Source organism: Carcharodon carcharias, chromosome 2 (assembly GCF_017639515.1).
Source record: "Carcharodon carcharias isolate sCarCar2 chromosome 2, sCarCar2.pri, whole genome shotgun sequence".
NCBI lineage: Eukaryota > Metazoa > Chordata > Chondrichthyes > Lamniformes > Lamnidae > Carcharodon > Carcharodon carcharias.
This window is the reverse complement of record NC_054468.1, coordinates 236617994-236634363: the sequence shown is the minus strand read 5'-3', so window position 1 is coordinate 236634363 and position 16370 is coordinate 236617994. Positions and strand designations below refer to the sequence as shown.

Below are 16370 nucleotides of genomic sequence, written 5' to 3'. Positions count from 1 at the left end.
GGTGTGTGTCGGAGTGTGTGAACATGTGTGTTGGGGTGTGTGTCAGAGCATGTGAACATGTGTGTCGAGGTGTGTGTGTGTCGCGAGTGTGTGTGTGTGTCAGAGTGTATGAATATGTGTGTCGGGGTGTGTGTGTGTGTGTCGGAGTGTGCGTGTGTGTCGGGGTGTGTGTGTGTGTGTGTGTCGGGGTGTGTGAATGTGTGTGTCGGGGTGTGTATGTGTGTCGGAGTGTGCACGTGTTGGAGTGTGTGAACATGTGTGTCAGGGTGCGTGTGTGTTGGAGCTTGTGAACATATGTGTTGGGATGCATGTGTGTCAGAGTGCGTGTGGGCGTGTCAGTGCATGGGAGTGTGCAGATGTGCATGTGTCAGTGCGTGTGTCAGAGAACATGTGTGTGTGTCAGCGTGTGGGTATGTGGTGTGGGTTTGTGCCAGAGGGCAAGTGTGTCGGAGGATGTATGTGCAGTGTGTCTATATGGGGAGGTTATATATTTAAAAACATGACTTCCTTCAGAGCAAGGGATGAAATAAAAGTTAATTTAAAAATATACATATGTACAAAGTAAGGATGCTGATTGAGATGGGCCAATGTAAAAGGATTTGGGAGTGGGATTGGTTTGTGTTGTTAATCTCTCACTGTAAGCGCAGAAATTAAAGAGTGGGGTTGCTTTCTCAGGTCTGGGTGTAATTTGTGCTTTTCCTTAGCTTAATTATTATTTTTTTAAAAGATGCAAGTTAGTTTTAGTAATGAATAAAAAACACACTTTGCAATCATTGCTGTAATATTGATCAGAGAGATCAGAATACAGACAGGGCCAAGACCAGACCAGACAGTTTTTTATTCAGTATTGGATGAGTGCTTCTCACAAGGCCAGATTTATTGCCAATCCCTAATTACTCTTGAGATAATCATTCTGGATTGGGTAACAAATGCTGGTCTAGCCAGCAACACACATTCCAAAAACAAATGAAAAAAACTGGGCCAAGACCAGATCAGTTGGCCAAGCTTAAAGAATGGAATTTATTTTTTGTTTAAATTTCCCTGTTCGAGTTTCCTTTCCCTCCCAAACCAGCAGAGTTGTTCCTTCTGGTTAAATATATACAAATAAACCCTCGATGGATTGCTCAGACAGGAGTCGGTCCCAATTCAGGAACCTCTATCGTGCTGCATTGGCTCTCAGTCTTTTATTTTCTCGGACCTCCTCTGCACGCCTGTCCTGGAATAAAATAACCAGCTATTAGAGAGTTGATGAACACTTAGAACCCAGGGTTAGACACAAGAGTAAAGCTCCCTCTACACTGTCCCCATCAAACACTCCCAGGACAGGTACAGCACGGGGTTAGATACAGAGTAAAGCTCCCTCTACACTGTCCCCATCAAACACATGGGGCAGGTACAGCACGGGGTTAGATACAGAGTGAATCTCCCTCTACACTGTCCCCATCAAACACATGGGGCAGGTACAGTACATATTAGATACTCAGTGCCTACCCTTCATCGTTGCCTACTATCTGTTAACTATTTACTAGCCCATGTAATTTTATCTCTGCTATTTTTTATGTAGATCTCCATCAAAGAACTTCTGGAAATCCATATAAACAATGTCAATGAAACCTCCTCATCCAGCTGGCTAGTGATGTTCTTCTATATTAGACCTTGCTTCACAAATCCATACTGACCCCTCCCTGCTCCACAGTCAATGCACTGGCTGTCCCTCTGCCAGGTCCTTACTTACACCCCCGGCTGGTATCTGATGCCAACTATCTTGCTGAAACCCTCCTTCACCCCGGCATTGACATTCAATGCTCAGGGGTGTTAATGAGGCTGATGGATCGATCTCCCAAGGCCCTGTCCCTGGCTGTGTTCACTGTGAGCAGCGTGTACAGTCCCAGGAACAATCCCAGTTTGGTCTCAATCCGGATTCTATGCTTGATCGTCTGAATCAAAGCCTGACTCATTCCAGACTCAATCCTCCGAAGAGAGAGTAAATAGCTGAGGAAACATCAGGGATGGAAAGTTCTTGATTGCTGGATCTAGACAGGGACAAGAGAACCAAAGCATCTCACCTTCTCCTGGAGACGCTCCAGCATTGCTGCCAGATGAGCCTCACGGTTTTCCTTCTGGGTCTCATTTCTCTGCTCCAGTTTCTCTTTGGCCATCTTGATGAAGTTGTTGTTTTCCTCTATGGCTTTCTGGATCACCTCTCGTTCATGTTCCCTCTTTTCTGCCAGATGCTTCAGTAACTCTGCCTCCTGACACTAATGCAGGAAATATTCATGGTCAATGAAAAGTGGAAATAAAAAGGGTTTGACCATCTCCCTGAGACATACAAACATATGAACATACGAATTAGGAGCCATTCAGCGCCTGGAGCCTGTTTCCACCATTCCAATTAGATCATGGCTGATCTGACTGTGGTCTCAACTCCACTTTCCTGTCTACCTCCAATAACCTTTCATTCCCTTGTCAGTCAAGAATCCGTCTAACTTGGCCTTAGAAATGTTCAATGACCCAGCCTCTAGTACTCTGTAGGGAAGAGAATTCCACAGACCAATGAACCTCAGATAAAAAAATTCTCAGTTTGTCATAAATAGGAGACCCTCTTACTTTTAACATCCTTTCAGCATCCACCCTGACCCACCCTGTCAAGTCCCCTCGGTATCTTTTACATTTCAATAAGATCACTTCTCATTCTTCTAAAGTCCAATGGATACAGGCCCAGCCTGACCAACCTTTCCTCATGAGATAACCTAACAACCTAGGTATCAGTCAAGTGATTCTCTGAACTGCTTCTGTAATTATATCCTTTCCTAAATAAGGAGACCACAACTGTACACAATACTTGAGAAGCGGTCTCACCAATGCCCCGTACAAATATAGCAAAACATCCCTCCTTTTAGATTCCATTTCCCTTGCAATAAATCACATTCCATTTGTCTCCCTAATCACTTGCTGTACCTGCAGACTAACTTTATTTGATTCATGTACTAGGACACCCAGATCCCTCTGTACCACCGAGTTCTGCAATCTTTCCCCTTTTAAATATTATACTGTTTTTCTATTCTTCCTACCAGAGTGGACAAGTTCACATTTGCCCACATTATACTCCATCTGACAATATTTTTGCCCACTCATTTAACCTGTTTATATCCCTTTGTATACTCTTTATGCTGCTCTCACAATTTACTTTCCTACTTATCTTTGTGTCATCAGCAAATTTAGCAACATTGGGCCCCTTCATTCAAATCATTGATGTAGGTTGTGAGTAGTTGAGGTCCCAGTACTGATCCCTGTGGCATCTCCATCCCTCCCTCTCACCCCAATTCACAATTATTTCTGGGATGTTATCTGTGTCTTTTGCAGTGAAGACAGGCACAAACTATCTGTTCAATGCTTCTGCTATTTCCTTCTTTCTGATTATTAATTCCCCATTCTCACTCTCTAGAGGATCAACGCTCACTTTAGTTACTCTTTTCTTTTTTAAATACTTGTAGAACAAATATTTCTAGCTAGTTTTCTCTCATACTCTTAATTTCTCCCTCCTTATCATTTTTTTTAGCCATCCTTTGTTGGTTTTTATTTTCTGACCTACCACTAATCTTCACAATATTGTACACTTTTTTTTCAATTTAATACTATCTTTAACTTCCTTAGTTAAGCACAGTTGGTGCATTCATCTCCTAGGGTCTCTCTCACTGGAATGTATCTTTTCTGAGTATTCTGAGATATCTCCTTAAATCATTGCCTCTGCATTTCTACAGACCTATCCCTTAACCTAATTTCCCATTTCACTTTAGCCAGCTCTGTCTTCAAACCCTTTATTTAAGTTTAAAACACTAGTCTTAGTTCCACTCTTCTCTTCCTCAAACTGAATATGAATTCAACACATGTTATGATCACTGCCGCCTAGAAGCTCCTTTATTCGGAGGTCTTTAATTAATCTTGTCTCATTGTACATTAACAGGTCTAGAATAGCTTGTTCTCTGGTTGGCTCTAGAATGTGCGGCTCTAAATTGTACTGAAAACACTCTAAGTACTCATCTTTCAGGCTACCTTTGCTGATCTGATTCACCCAATCTATATGTAGATTAAAATCAGAAAACATTACCGCAGTGCCTTTCTCAAAATTCCTCATTTCTTCCTTAACCCCGTGCTACCGCATCATTACTGTTAGAAAGCCTACTCTTCTATAAAGAAGGCCTATAAACTACACCCTCAAGTGACTTCTTACCTTTGCTATTTTTATCACAACCCAAACTGATTCTACATCTTGATCTTTAGTGAGAGATGACCTTAGTTCTATCGTACTAACAACATCCTTAATTAACACAGCTACCTCACCACCTTTTCCTAGCTTCCTGTCCTTCCAAAATGTCAAGTACCCTTGAATATTCATGTCCCAGCCTTGGTCACCTTGCAGCCAAGTCTCTGTAATGGACATCAGGTTTTTTTTAAAAAATTCATCCATAGGATGTGGGGCTTCACTGGCTGGGCCAGCATTTATTGCCCATCCCTAGTTTCCTCTGAGGTGGTGGTGTTGAGCTGCCTTCTTGAGCTGCTGCAGTCCATGTGGTGTAGGTACACCCCCAGTGCTGTTAGGTTATATATATTTATTCTCCTTTGAGCTGACAATTCATCTGTTTTGTTATGAATGCCACAGGCAGTCGGATACACAGCCTTTAGTTCTGTCTTTTTACTATTTTTGCAAACTTTGGCCTTATCAGGTATCACCCTCTTAATTTTGCATACTCTGCCCCTCCCTTCCATATTCTGAATATCATTTCCCTTATTGCAACCTTGCTCCCTTGCCTTGTGCTTTTCCTTTAATTTACCACATCTTCCCTCTTGTGATCCCTCACCCCCGCTATTCAGTATAAAGCCCTCTCTACTTCCCTGGTTATATGATTCACCAGAATACCGGTCCCGGCACAGTTCAGGTGTAGACTGTCCCAGGGGTAGAGTTCCCACTTACCCCAGTACCGGTACCAGTGCCCCATCAGTCAAACCCCATTTCTCCCACACCATCTTTGAGCCACCTTCAACTCCATAGTCTTAATTACCCGACGCCAATTTGCTTGTGCCTCAGGTAATAACCCAGAGATTGGCACCTTTGAGGTTCTACTTTCTAATTCAGCCCCTTGCTGCTCTTCCTCCCTCAGCAGAACCTTGTTCCTAGTCCTACCTATATCATTAGCACCCATGTGGACCATGACAACCGGATCCTCTCCCTCCCAATGCAAGTTCCTCTCTAGTCATTAAGCAGTTGTCCCGAACCCTTGCACTGGGCAGGCAATACTGGACTCCCGCTCTCAGCTGCAGAGAGTTGTGTCTATTCTCCTGACTACACTGTCCCCTGCTACCACACTTGAATGGCTTCCTGTACCACGGTGCCATGGTTAGTTTGCTCATCCACCCTGTGGTGTCCTGACATCTCCGCCAGGGATAGATTTTCCAGTAACCTAGGTTAACTGTGGACCTACCTTCCTCCTCTCTTCAGCAGCCTCCAGCTTTTTCTGGATCTCCTCCAGGGATGGATCCCTCTTCTTTGGAAATGCGGCATGGAATTCCGGGACTCCCTCAAATGATGGTGGTTTCAGGATCACCTCAAAGGACAGACCAGAAGCCCTCTTGTTCAATTCCTTCACCTCCATGTCAGATATAAAGCACCAGTTCAGATCAACTGGATCTGAAAGGAAAAGGACCCAGTTGTGTTGTAAGTTACAGTACAGGAGGAGGCCATTCTGCCCATCTCGAGCCTGTTACTCAGGAACAGGAGGAGGCGATTCAGCCCCTTTTGAGCCTGTTACTCAGGAACAGGAGGAGGCCATTCTGCCCATCTCGAGCCTGTTGCTCAGGAACAGGAGGAGGCCATTCTGCCCATCTCGAGCCTGTTACTCAGGAACAGGAGGAGGCCATTCTGCCCATCTCGAGCCGGTTGCTCAGGAACAGGAAGATGCCATTAAGCTCTTCAAGCCTGTTCCACCATTCAATTAGATCATGGCTGATCTGTATCTCAACTCCATTTTCCCACTTTTACTCCAAATCCTGAGATTCACTTGTCAAACAAAAAACCTGTTGATCTCAATCTCCAGTTACTCCCAGCAGCAACAGCATTTTGGGGAGAGAGTTCCAGATTTCCGCTCCCCTTCACGTGTGAAGCAGTGTTTCCTGACATCACCTCAGCATCCGGGATATCATTTTGTGATTATTTTCACTTCAGGGTCTCCCTAGCAGAGGGAGTTCATGACCCTCAACAAAGATATATCCCAGCGAGGAAGAAGGATTCAAGGAAAAGGGGATAAACCAGCCATGGTTAACCAAGGAAGTTGAGGATAGTATCAAATAGAAAGGAAAAAAACATACAATGTGGCAAAGATTAGTGGTAAACCAGAGGATTGGGAAAGTTTTAAAAACCAACAAAAGATGACCAAAACAAAAATGAAGAGGGAGAAAATAAACTTTGAGGGTAAACTAACAAGTAATATAAAAACAGGCAATAATAGCTTTTTTAAACATATAAAAAGGAAGAGAGGGGCTTATGTTCACTTTGGAATGTTTCACATTCTCCTATAGAGAATGAGACTGGGGAAATAATAATGGGGAACCAGGAAATGCCAGAGGAGTTGAATAAACACTTTGCATCAGTCTTCATGGTAGAAGACACTAATAGCATTCCAAAAATACTAAATAACCAAGGGGCAAAAAGGGAGATGGAGTGGGGGAGGAAATAAACACAATAACTATCACTAGAGAAAAAGTACTAGGGAAACTAATGAGGCTAAAGTCTGTTAAATCCCCTGGACCTGATGGGTTCCATCCTAGGATATTAAAGGAAGTAGCTACAGAGATAGTGGATCCACTGGTAGTAATCTTCCAATAATTCTTAGATTCTGGGAAAGTCCCAGAGGATTGGAAAATTTGCCAATGTAACATCCTTATTCAAATAGGGAAAAAAACAGGTAACTAACTATAGGCCAGTTAGCTTAACATCTGTCATTGGGAAAATGTTAGAGTCTATTATATAGGATGTGATAGCAAAGCAGTTAGAAATACATAATATAATCAAACAGAGTCAGCATGGCTTCATGAAGGGGAAATCATGCCTGACAAATTTATTAGAATTCTCTGAGGAGGTAACAAGCAGGATAGATAAAGGGGAACCAGTAGATGTAATATATTTGGATTTCCAAAAGGTACAGCACATAAGGCTACTTAATAAGATAATAGCCCACAGCGTTGGGGGTAGTGCATTAGCATGGATAGAGGATTGGCTAACTAATAGAAAACAGAGAGTTGGGATAATTAGTCATTTTCAGGATGGTAACCTGTAGCTAGTGGAGTGCCACAGGGATCAGTGCTGGGGTCTCAATTATTTACAATATATATTAATGACTTGAATGAGGGAAGTGAATGTACTATCGCCAAGTTTGTGGATGATACAAAAATAGATGGGAAGGCAAGTGGTGAGGGTGACACAAGGAGTCTACAGGGGGATATAGACAGGTTAAGTGAGTGGGCAAAAACTTGGCAGATGGAATATAATGTGGGAAAATGTGAGGTTATGCACTTTGGCAGGAAGAATAGAGCAGCTGAATATTATTTAAGTGGAGAATGACTGCAGAAAGCTGCAGTACAGAGGAATCCCAAAAAGCTAACATATAAATTCAGCAGGTAATAGGGAAGGCAAATGGAATGTTTCAAAGGGAATGGGGTATAAATATAGGGAAGTCTTGCTAAAACTATATAAGGCACTAGTTAGACCACAATGAACTCCAACTGCTAGTGTCTTTATCCACTAACTTAATCTCTCTGTGCCCCTTTGTCATTTCCTGACTGATCCACACTATTTACTGCCTTTTGTTACTTCGTAACATGAGTAAACTTGGATATATAGCTAAAAGCAAAATACTGTGGATGCTGGAAATCTGAAATAAAAGCAGAAGATTCTGGAAAAATCTCAGCTGGTCTGGCAGCCTCTGTGGAGAGAGAAACGGAGTTAACGTTTCGAGTCTGTATTATATGTTTCAATATATAACTTCCTGTTTCTTCAAATGTCATGGATGAATATGGTGAAAGATCAAGCCTTTGTCGTGGTAACTATATTCACATGCAGGAAAATGAAGTGACTGAGACATAGTACATTGTAAAAATGACATCATTTCCACTATAAATTCCTGTGTTGTGGAAAAGTGTCACACTGTCATGATGTCCACCCACTAGCTGTTGTAACACTGGGTAGAACTTTCCTCTTGTCAGGCAAGCGTCCTGATGTCATCACGCACTCACGCAATGTTTCGGTCAGCAGGCGCACGCGGGAGTTGGCAGCGTGTGGGAGTTGGCAGCGTGTGGGAGTTGACAGCGCGCCCACCAACGATTAACAGGCCTATTAAGGCCATTAAAATAATAATAATAATAATAAAATGCAATTTTTCGCTGCCCGTCCAACTTTACAGTTGGCAGCCAGACGGCCTTCAGATTGTTTATGAAACCTCATCCACGGGTGGGACGCCGTTTTCACCAGGAATTAAAAAATAAAATAAAAACTCATTTAAATCTCATTTATGACACGTCCCTGCTCATGTGACAGAGTCACAGGCGGGGACATGTTTTTAACATTTTTAAATTCTTTATTTAATGATTTTAAAATGATTCAGCTCCTTGAGGGAACTCCTGTCAGTGCACGTTCCGACCTGCATGTGTAAACTTCCACGGTCCCCCTCCTCCTCCAACCCCCCACCCCCCCCAAACCCACCCCGGCGGTGCTGAGCGTCACAGCGCATGATTCACACCGGCTGCCCGTTAATTGGCCAGCCAGCGTGAAATCGATGTCAGGGCCCGATCGCGGGCAGCGGTCAGTTTCGTGCCAATCCGACCCGACAAGGGGAAAATCCTCCCCGCTGTTCCTCAGTCTGCACTGCAGATGTCTCTATCTGGCCCCCCACCCCCCAGGGGTTTCACACTGTCCTCACCCCAATCACTCACCGTCAAATTTATAGAGAGTTTTGTTGCGTGGCTCAGGGTTGAAGCAGGAACAAAGCAAGTTGAAGAGAGGAAGTTCCCTCATCTTCTGTCTGTAAGCTGAAAGCGTAAGGAGATGCAGTAGTGAGAATACAGCAGGGTGTAGGGTACCGGTGCTCACCCCAGTCACTAAACACATCAATCTTTTAATATTCTATTGTAACAACCGAAAAGACATCATATTAACGTGTAATCTGGGGTTACAGCAATGCTCTAAATGGACACTGACTGATACAGGATTAATTATTGCACTGTCACTATAGGACTGTGAATATTAGAAGCTGGGTCGGTGCTGGGCACTGAATTCTGCACACTCTAATCCTTTTAGATCTCATGATTTATACTATCCTGTGTTACGGACGATTCTCCTTTCAATACGGACTTGCAGCATTGTATTAATGAAATGGCTGCCTCCTTGAGATATCCCTCTGGTCTGCCCTCTAACGTTTATAGGCTTCTCTCTCTGGCTTGAGTAATTCAACAAGTCTGGTGAAAATAATGGTGCAGTCCGTGTGCTGGAACGGCATTATGAGGGACAGGGTGGTACATACCAGACAGTGACATGGTAATTAGATGAATCAGCGACAGCCACAGAGAAGAAGGGTAGAAGGTAGCTCAGAATATATGCCTGTGGAAAAAGAAGAGAGAAAATGAACAGAAGCCATAGAAAATGAATCAGTGGGAGACCCACGAGCCTCAATATTACACTTGGCAAATCCTGAGAATACATCAGGGAAATCATGGGAATTTAATGTAGAATTGGAGCAGGAATATCACACTGACAGGTGTGGGAGAGCATAGAGAATGAATGCCGACATATTACAGGCTTTGTTACTGCAGTCAGCGTTTGGGGCTGTGGATAGCTGCTCAGCATTGGAAAAATACTAGTGCTAAAAGGTTACAGTATCTTAGATCGACATTGAATGATGCACAACATTTCCTGGGCATGGTTACATTAACTCAGCACTACTGCTGAGTGACAGCAAAAACCCATTTATTCGTTCATAGGATATGGGCATCACTGGCTAGTTATTTCCATTCCCTAATTGCCCTTGTTCAGAGGGAAACCACATTGCTGTGGGTCTGGAGTCACATGTAGGCCAGATCAGATAAGGACAGCAGATTTCCTTCCCTAAAGGGGGCTAGTGAACCAGATGGGTTTTTACGACAATTGATTTTCATGGTCACCATGAGACTTTTAATTCCAGATTTTTATTGAATTCAAATTCCACCATCTGCTGTGGTGGGATTCGAACCCAGGTCCCCAAAGCATTACCCTGGGTCTATGGATTACCAGCCCAGTGACATACCACTATACCACTGCCTCCCTTAATTCTTCAATGCATCTGTGGAATGTGGGATCAGTGTTGGGCTGGGGATTGTTCTCGATCTGCGTGGGACTAGAGTTGGACTGGAGATTGTTCTCGATCTGCGTGGGACCAGAGTTGGACTGGAGATTGTTCTCGATCTGCGTGGGACCAGAGTTGGACTGGTGTTGGGTTTTCAGGTTCTCTGCTGCCACTGTGTGGTCATATTTATTTCACAGGACAGACTGGGTTTGAGACTGAAGTTGTTGTTTATGGTACAATGTTTACTAGGGGGGGGAAGCAGAAAAATGGGGCTAACTCACATGAGGTCTTGTCCTGTTGAAGGACAAGCACAAAACAGGCTGATCCATTTCTGGACAGCATTATCATTAACCATTGTAAACGAACAGAAATGCTTCACATGCTCAGAACATTGGACACTCGTGATGTTTGTGGAGGGAGGGGATCAGGTTGTTTGTGGGGCTGGGACCAAGATCACACCCCATTCTTCTAAACTCCAATGGATACCGGCCCAACTTGTCGAATCTTTCCTCATAATATAATGCTGCCTCCCACCATATCAGTTATCAGTTCAGTGAACCTTCTCTGAACTGCTTCTAAAGCATTTATATTCTGTTAAATAGGAAGACCACAACTGTACACAACACTCCAGATGTAGTCTCACCAATGCTCCACACAACTGTAGCAAAACATCCCTACTTTTATATTTTGGTCCCTTTGCAATAAACACCAACATTCCATTTGCCCTTCTAATCACTTGCTGGACCTGAACACTAACTTTTTGTGATTCATGTACCAGGACACCCAGCTCCCTCTGTACCTCGGAGTTCTGCAATCTCTCTCCTTTTAAATAATTTGCTGCTTTCCCCTTCTTCCTAATAAGTGGACAGATTCACATTTCCCACATTATACACCATCAGCCAAGTGTTTTGCCCAATGCACTCACTTAACCTGTCTATATCCCTTCGCAGGCTCCTTATGTCCTCTTCACAACTTACATTCCTACTTATCTTTGTGTCATCAGCAAAGTTAGCAACCGTACATCTGATTCTTTCATCCAAGTCATTGTAAATAGAGATAAATTGTGAATAGTTGAGGCCCTATACACGTTACATCATGCCAACTCGAAAATGACCCAATTTTCCCTACTCTGTTTCCTGTTAGCTAACCAATCCTCTCTCCATGCTAATATGTTCCTCCCACCACCCCACCAATGAGCTCTTATGTTGCACAGTAACCTTTGATGTGGCACCTTGTCAAATGCCTTTTGGAAATCCAAGTACAGCACATCCACAGATTCCCCTTTATCCATGTTGCTTGTTACTTCCTCAAAGAATTCCAATAAATTAATCAAACAGGATTTCACTTTCACGAAACCATGTTGACTCTGCACTGAGATTTTCCAGGTGCCCTATGACACGTGACTTCTGTCTCCTTCCTTCCTTGAATGAAGGAGTCATATTCGCTATTTTCCAATCTTTTGGGACCTTTCCAGAATCCAGGGAATTTTGGAAAATTAAAACCAATGCACCTACCATCTCAGCAGCTGCTTCTGAATTTTACAGAAAACTAGGAAATGTGGAGGAGCAGAAACATTTAGGGTTCCAGGTACAGGAATCAGTGAAATCCAATAGACAGGTTTAAAAAAAATCAAGGGTGATGGAATTTTTTTTTTTAATCTTAAACAGACTGGAATACAAAGGGGTGGAATAAGATCATAAGAAATAGGAGTAGGAGTAGGTCACTCGGCCCATTGAGTCACCTGCACCATTCGATAAGATCACGCTGATGTGATTGTATCCTTAATTCCACTTTCCTACCTGTCCCTCACAACCCTCGACTCCCTCATTGAGTTAGACAGATTTGTAATCTGTCTTGAATATATTCAATGTCCCTGTTTCCACTGATCTCTGCAAAGAGAATTCCAAAAACTAATGACCCTTTTGAGAGAAAAAAAATCCTCCTCATCTCACTCTTAAATGAAAGACCCCTCATTTTTAAAACGATTCCCCTAGTTCTAGATTTCCCCACAAGAGGGAACATCCTCCTAGCATCTACTGTCAAGCCCCCCTCTGAATTTTAGACGTTTCCATAAGATCAGCCCTCATTCATCTAAACTCCAATGAGTGCAGAACCAACCTTTCTTCATAAGACAATCCCTTCATCCCAGGAAATCAGCCTAATGAACCTTCTCAGAACTGCTTCCAATGTAAGTAGATTCCCCCTTATGAAAGGACACCAAAGCTGTATGCAGTACTCCAATCTCATCAACACTCTGTACAGCTGTAGCAAGACTTCCCTATTTTTATATTCCATCCCCCTTGCAATAAAGGTCAACATTCCATTTGCCTTCCTAATTGTTTGCAGTACCTGCATACTAACTTTTTCTGATTCACGTGCTAGGACACCCAGATCCCTCTGCACTGCAGCAGTCTCTCTCCACCCAAACAATATTTCACTTTTCTATTTCTTCTGCCAAAGTGAACAACCTCACATTTTCCCACATTATATACCCCACCTGCCAACTTTTTCTCCCCTCAATTAACCTGCCTATATTCTTTGCAGACCCTCCTCGCAACAACCTGCTTTCCTACCTATCTTTGTATCATCAGCAAATTTGGCTTCAATAAATTCTGTCCTTTTAAAGCCCGTAATTGTAATTGTAGGGAGGCACCTCAGAGTGCCGCATACTGTACTGAAAGAGACGGAACTGCTTGTAATTTCTGCACAGTTAAATTTGTTACCTAATGTACCTGTACTAATTTTATGAACAAAGTATTATTTTTAGAGAAAGGAAGTTGCCGATCTCCACCGCTCTGACATCACTGGACTCTGTCCCTGCCTGAGCTGATCCACTGCTGAAACCCTCATTCACGCCTTTGTTACCGTTAGACTCGACTATTGCAATACTCTCCTGGCCCACCTCCTACCTTCCATCTCATCCAAAACCCTGCAGTCCGCAGCCTAACTAGCAAGCCACTCTGCCAGGCTGCTACAACAGACCACAGGGGTTTGGCGACTCACTAGCACCTTGTTCAGGAAGATTAGGGACGGGTAAGAAACACTGGCCTAGCCGGCGACGCCCACATTCTGTGACTGGAAAAAATAAAGTAGTTTTTCTTTAATCCTCACAGGCTGTAGCCAGTCATTGGATAGCTGCTTCCCATTGTCTATCCAGTTTTTTAATCTCACTACATTCTGTCTTCTCATCAGTATTCCCTCAGGGAACGTATGTGATAAAAACCCAGCATTGCTGTAACCTTGGAATAAAATCCCTCATCAAGGGGTCATCTCAGGAATATTGAAAAACCTTCACAGTGGCAAGGGAAAATTAACCACGACGAAACCTTTCAGAAGCATGAACACTATAGCAAGCAGCACGGTGAACGGCACCTTTCACTATCTCCACTGAATGTAATTCATGAGGAAAAATACTAACCACCTCTCCAAATATATTCCAACTGAACAAGATCATTTTCAATATATGACACCATTTTATAATGATCGCATCATAAATCACTGGCTATCAGAGACATCAGTCAGAACAACTGGAATATATATATGGGGACATGTGGAATAGTGCTAATGTCCTTGCACTAGTAATCCAGAGCCCTGGAGACATGGCAATCTAGCCATGGTATTCAAATTCAATTGATAAAATCTTGAATTAATTACTGGTCTCAGTAATTGTGACCATGAAACTAAATAAAAACCCATCTGGGTCACTAATGTCCTTTAGACCAGCATCTGTTGCTGATCCCAAATTGTCCTTGAACTGAGGGGCTTGTTTGGCCATTTCAGAATCAACCACATTGCTGTGGGTCTGGAGTCACATGTGGGCCAAACCAGGTAAGGACAGCAGATTTCCTTCCCCTAAAGGACATTTGAGAACCAGATGGGTTTTTATTTAGATGGTCACCATTATTGAGACTAGTGTTTAATTCCTGAATTTATTAATTGCCATGGTGGGATTTGAACCCATGGCCTCAGGACATTAGACTGGGCCTCGGGATTGCTAGTACAGTGATATCGACACTACGCCACAGGAGTGGTTGATTCTTAACTGCCCCTCAATTCATGAGTAATTAGGGCTGGGCAACAAATGATGAGTTACCAGTGACACCCACACAAGCATAAAGAACAATAGAGGGACTGGGTGGGGCACTCAGTTAGCATCTAGACCTCTTGCCTCCAGCCCAGACATCTTCAGTCTCCACACTGGCATGGTCTTCAGAGAATTGAAGGATACGCATCTCAATCCCAGTCTCAAGCCATAACTGAACAAATAACTTTGCTGATAAATCAGAGGAAATAAATTCACCAATCCTGTGTCATGTTTCACGGATGGTTAAGTAGTGGAAAAGCAAGTGTCAGACAGGTGTTGTATGGGGAATTCAGATTAGTGAAGAACCAGTCAGCTGTGTATTTAATCGAATGGATCTTTATCATGCCTAATGGGGCCAGTGTAGAGGGAGCTTTATTCTGTATCTAACCCTGTGCTGTACCTGTCCTGGGAGTGTTTGATGGGGACAGTGTAGAGGGAGCTTTACTCTGTATCTAACCCCGTGCTGTACCTGCCCTGGGAGTGTTTGATGGGGACAGTGTAGAGGGAGATTTACTCTGTATCTAACCCCGTGCTGTACCTGCCCTGGGAGTGTTTGATGGGGACGGTGTAGAGGGAGCTTTACTCTGTATCTAACCCCGTGCAGTACCTGTCCTGGGAGTGTTTGATGTTAACACAATTTTAAAATATTGAAACTCCTGTTGTCCACAGAGCTGATGCCCTTGATTATTATATTTATTCAGGGAAATAGACTTGTGAGAAGATTATCAGTTTAGAGGAATAAAAATTGATAATTGGCTGGGTTCACAACCAAGAGACAAGAGCTTAGAAGAAGCTTATATCTGATCTGATAGATTCCTGTAGACAATATCATACTGTCTCCACATTCAACAACAGGTTCATCAACAGGTCCATGTGTTTGAGATATAGTTTATATTACAATGAATCAATGGAGTTCGATATGAGAGCCCAATCTTGTGGTTCAGGCATCTGTGAACCAGACCAGATTCATTGCGGTGATGATTCAGCACATTGAATTGAGTGTGGCATGGTTTAGTCTGGATGCTAAAGCAATGAAAGTGTGCTGTCTTCGAGCGGAGGCATCAATCCAGAATTAAATGAGAGGCTAGAGGATTGGCGGCTCAGCGGGTTTGAGGATTAACACAAAGGCAGGAATCGGATGCGGGAGACAAAAATTACATTTTAAAAGTTGTCTTAAATGTATGTCAGACATAGACCCCCTAAATGCGAACACACACACAAACAAACAGACACAGACACACCCCACCCCCAAGGGCAGACACGTACACACCCAGACATAGACAGACAGATACATCCAGATAGACACTGGGACACTCTCCTTCCCCTACCAGTCTCATTTCTTTTCCCCATTCCACTGAGACATCATCATTTTTCAGAAATTAAATTAAACCTCCATCTTTTTTCAAAACAAGCGGTTGGAATTTTCTATCCCACAAGCAAAGCATTAATAATAGAAAAATGCAGCACCTTGTCTTTGAAATCAGTGTCCCTCCCAGCACTATTCAACCCCATAGAATTCAATCTTTTGCATTTAATACAAAAACACAATGGAACGAGAGATTTATTAATGCACCGATTTACAAATTATCATTACAAATCATTTTCCTTGCTCAACGCATCTGCCAATCTCCAAAAAAAAAGGATCTCACCCACAGATATTAAACAATGTAAAAATCAATCTTCAGTGAACCACAGCCCACTGCAGAAAAATCCAAATTAGATTTATTTAAAATACGGCAGATCAATCAGGTTATTGTTAACTGTAAAGATATATCCAGATTTCAGGCAATAAAGAGCAATTGACAGAAGCTGTTCACCTCTGACTGCAGAATTGGTAAATGCTACCAATAATCTGCTGCCTTTGGTCTTGTATCCACTTACCACAGCCCACAGCCCACAGCCTGCCAAGCAGCAGAGAG

At 43.0% G+C, this 16370-nt stretch overlaps 1 protein-coding gene across 2 annotated transcripts; it reads right to left on the bottom strand.

Annotated features, from left to right (window-relative positions):
• Positions 1-284: 284 nt before the first annotated feature.
• Positions 285-16370, bottom strand: LOC121270672 (stathmin-4-like). 2 transcript variants are annotated; one of them, XM_041176035.1, is made up of 6 exons: positions 16333-16370; positions 9570-9646; positions 8983-9078; positions 5481-5686; positions 2067-2258; positions 285-1216 (listed from the first exon to the last, which is right to left on the bottom strand). In XM_041176035.1, the coding sequence occupies exons 2-6, from the start codon at positions 9580-9582 to the stop codon at positions 1157-1159; spliced, it is 567 nt and encodes a 188-aa protein (XP_041031969.1). In that variant the 5' UTR covers positions 9583-9646; positions 16333-16370; the 3' UTR covers positions 285-1156. The 2 variants fall into 2 exon arrangements, with proteins under 2 accessions (XP_041031969.1, XP_041031970.1); XM_041176036.1 differs by having other exon boundaries at positions 285-1211; positions 16333-16358.